The sequence below is a fragment of the Ziziphus jujuba genome, chromosome 7 (genome assembly GCF_031755915.1).
Source record: "Ziziphus jujuba cultivar Dongzao chromosome 7, ASM3175591v1".
Lineage (NCBI taxonomy): Eukaryota > Viridiplantae > Streptophyta > Magnoliopsida > Rosales > Rhamnaceae > Ziziphus > Ziziphus jujuba.
In genome coordinates, this window is record NC_083385.1 from 9,457,329 (window position 1) to 9,460,678 (window position 3,350).

The 3,350-nt window shown below is 34.1% G+C and overlaps 1 protein-coding gene across 1 annotated transcript; it reads right to left on the reverse strand.

Annotated features, from left to right (window-relative positions):
• Window positions 1–456: 456 nt before the first annotated feature.
• LOC107424368 (naringenin,2-oxoglutarate 3-dioxygenase) lies at window positions 457–2,604 on the reverse strand. The gene is made up of 3 exons (XM_016034153.4): window positions 2,106–2,604; window positions 1,563–1,991; window positions 457–990 (listed from the first exon to the last, which is right to left on the reverse strand). The coding sequence occupies exons 1-3, from the start codon at window positions 2,463–2,465 to the stop codon at window positions 688–690; spliced, it is 1,092 nt and encodes a 363-aa protein (XP_015889639.1). The 5' UTR covers window positions 2,466–2,604; the 3' UTR covers window positions 457–687.
• Between the last annotated feature and the right edge of the window lie 746 nt (window positions 2,605–3,350).

The following is a 3,350-nucleotide window of genomic DNA, read 5'->3' on the forward strand; positions in this document are numbered from 1 at the left end:
ATGCATATATTTATTGAGTTAATTTATTTTTAAATTAATTTAACTGATATTTAAATGTAGATAATATATCTCTTACTTTTGATGTACACTGTCGAGAATGTGAATCTCATAATTTGATTACAAATTTTAAAATTCAACAATAGTATTTTTTTGACATTTGTCATTCAAGCAAGTAATCTTAAAATTTGATATTAACTTTTGAACTTATCATTTAAAAGTTCAATATCAATATCAAATTTTAAAAATGGCAATGAGAAAATATATTTTGTCATTGGAAATGTACCAGCTCCTATTTTTTTATTTTTTTTTAAACCCTTTTAAACAGACTATTAGGAAACCGCACGTGGATTAATTTTTGCAATTATATCCCAAATTGAAAAGGAAAAAAAACTAAGAAGAATATCTTATATAATGAACAACTTATTGTAATCCATTTCAAGATAATAAGAATAATAATAAAAAAAAAACTTATTGTAATCCATTATTTAATTATGTAAGACAACAAAAGAAGGAAAAAGGTGTATTCCCCACTTTCCACAGGACCATTTTTTTTTTTTTTTTTTTAATAACGAAAACTTAAGAAAAAATTAACAAGCCGTCAAGCTCCAAACGCAAAAGACAAGATACGACGATAATGTTAAGCATAAAACGCATAAAACAAGATGGATGGGCTGAGAAGGTCGAGCCTTAAGCAAGAATCTGGTCAATGGATTTGGCTTCCAGTTTGGCCTTCTCGAAATCCTCCAGTTGCTTTTCCTTGGCCAGCTTTTTGAGCCTGGCAAGCTCAAGATCTTTGCTCATTTTCCTCCTGTACATCTCTGAAAATGTAATGGGCTCATCTAGAATCGCCTTCTCTCCCTCTCTGATAGCAAGTGGATATACAGTAGCTTCTGGTGCTGGGTTCTGGAATGTAGCTATGGACAATCGGCTGTGGTTCGAGTTCACCACTGCTTGATGATCTGCGTTCTTGAACCTTCCGTTGCTCAGAAACTGCGCTCACATTATTGCAAAAATATTATTAATTAACATGGGAAAAATGATATACTGGTTAACAATCTTTTACCTATGGGAAAAAGATTAATTCTATACTATATATAGTATCTTGTGATGAATAAAAAAATTAATTCTATATTATATCATATATTGTATTACCAGCTTACAAGTGGACCTAACAAAGAGGTAAAATTAAGTGGTTTTTAAATCATTTGTTTCTATATAATATTGTCACAAACTCTTTAACATGTAGTAAAAATAAATTAAAAAAATCAAAATATTAAATTATATTAGTTATGTTTTTACCATATAAAAAATTATATAAAAATAGATAATTCAAAAATTACATAATTTTTTTCCCTAACAAAAATACAATAATTTATATGGGTAGATGGAGTTTCCTTTGGTGTCCCTTGTGAACAATGAAAGCTGGTAAGAAAGTAAATGCACCTTACCAAGATAATAAACAATTCTTAAGACGGAAATGAACATATTAATAAATGCATTTAATGCACTTTTTTTGTTTTTTTGTTTTTTTTTTTTTTTGTTTTTTGGGTTTGTATACTCACATGACCATGATCACCAAGATTGACCACAAAAGCTCCTTCAACAGGTTGAACGGTGATCCATGTCTTGCCATCATCTCTAGTCGCCTGGAGCCCACCAACCTGGTCCTGGAGAAGAAGGGTAATGGTGCCAGGGTCGGTGTGGCGTTTGAGACCAAGAGTGAGGTCTGGTTGTGGACATTTCGGGTAGAAGTTCACCACCACTTTCTGGTCCATATCCACGCAAGCCTTTGTCAAAGCCTCCTTCTCTAGCCCCATGGCTTCTGATAAAACCTCCAACAGCTTGCAAGCCAATCCCATCAGCTTCTCACTGTACTGCTCTGTCACAGCTCTCCAGCCCTCTGGCTTGTCCGGCCACCTGGAGTAATCCCTTGTCCGAAGTGGGTATGAAAAGTAGGTCACAATCTCACGCCAATCTTGCACTGCTTCTCCCTAAAAATAAAAAAAAATCTCAAAAATATATAAAAATTGGAAAAAAAAAAAAAAAAAGGAGATTGTAATTATAAATTAAATAAATTGAATTAGGATTTTTATTATTAGATTTACTTGTAAATGGCTGGAAACGATGAAACCGCCCTTTTTGCCACCGGTCATGTCGAACCGGAGCTTTTCTTCTGGAGGCAAAGCGAAGAATTCGCGAGCGAGGCGAGTCATGTCGGAGATGAGAGCGGCATCGACACCATGATCGACGACCTGGAAAATACCCCAATCCTCACAGGCCTCGACGATCTTCTTGCAAATCTCTGCCCTCCGGCCGTCGACCTCATCGATTCCGGCTAGCGAGATGATCGGGATTTCGTTGCTGAAGTGGTTGTAGGCAACCTTTGGGCGCTCATCTTCGTCGCGAACGAAGGTAGCCTGAAGGGTCTTCTCGTCAGCTAGTGCGGTCAGAGTAGATGGAGCCATTCTATTGGTCGGCGAGAATGTACAACAGTTTTTCCTCTCTCTTAATGAGATTGGTTGAGAGGGAAATAATTACGTGCGGATTGGTGTATGGGAAAGATTTGTAAAGCGAGAATTGTTGGGTTTAATGGTTATGGGATGGTGAAGAGGGAAGCGATATATAAATGCGCGGCGTGGCAAAACTTGTGGGGAGTGGCAGCTCCAACAACCTCAGTACGTAGCTCGTGGATAGAGTTTTCTCACATGCTACCAAACTCTCTCTCTCTCTCAATCTATTATAATTTTACCAAATAACTCTCTCTCTCTATTACTTCTAGAATCTCTTCTTTGATAATCATAATTTTTTTTTTTTGGTTATGTTATTGTTTTTCGTATTTTGGAAATTTTAAGTTTAGATTTAGAAATTGGCTTTTTGTGGCCTTTTCTTATCCGTGAATTAAAAAAAAAAAAAAAAAGGAAGATGCGAATGTCTTGACTTGATATTATTCATGTGCTTCTAATTTTGATTGATGATATTTTTAATCTTCCATAAATCAATCTAACTTTAGCCAATAAATTTTAATGTTGATAATAAAATATAAAAAATTACTCAATACACAATGTATATTGAAATGAAATATAATATGATATACATAATTATTATAATTATTTAGGTATAATAAAAATATATCACATTACTAATAAATTTTGCAACCCTATATACAACACTTTTTTTTTTGTTAAAATTTAATTTTGTCTTGTTCAACCTTACTTGCCATTTACGTTTAGGGCCATCGATTCATATCTGAAATTGCAATAATGGAGGTGGGGAAGCTTTGATGTAGATGGAAGTTGCTGGAGGAAAAAGAAAGTGCAAGGTTAAAAATAAAAAATAAAAAAATGAAAAAA

Excerpts from the sequence above, each read along its gene's own strand:
- LOC107424368 (XM_016034153.4), bottom strand. The coding sequence starts at position 2,465 with ATGGCTCCATCTACTCTGACCGCACTAGCTGACGAGAAGACCCTTCAG. Across the intron at positions 1,992-2,105 it reads TCGTTTCCAGCCATTTACAA|GGAGAAGCAGTGCAAGATTG; the intron begins GTAAATCTAATA and ends TTTTATTTTTAG. Across the intron at positions 991-1,562 it reads ATCTTGGTGATCATGGTCAT|TTTCTGAGCAACGGAAGGTT; the intron begins GTGAGTATACAA and ends ATGTGAGCGCAG.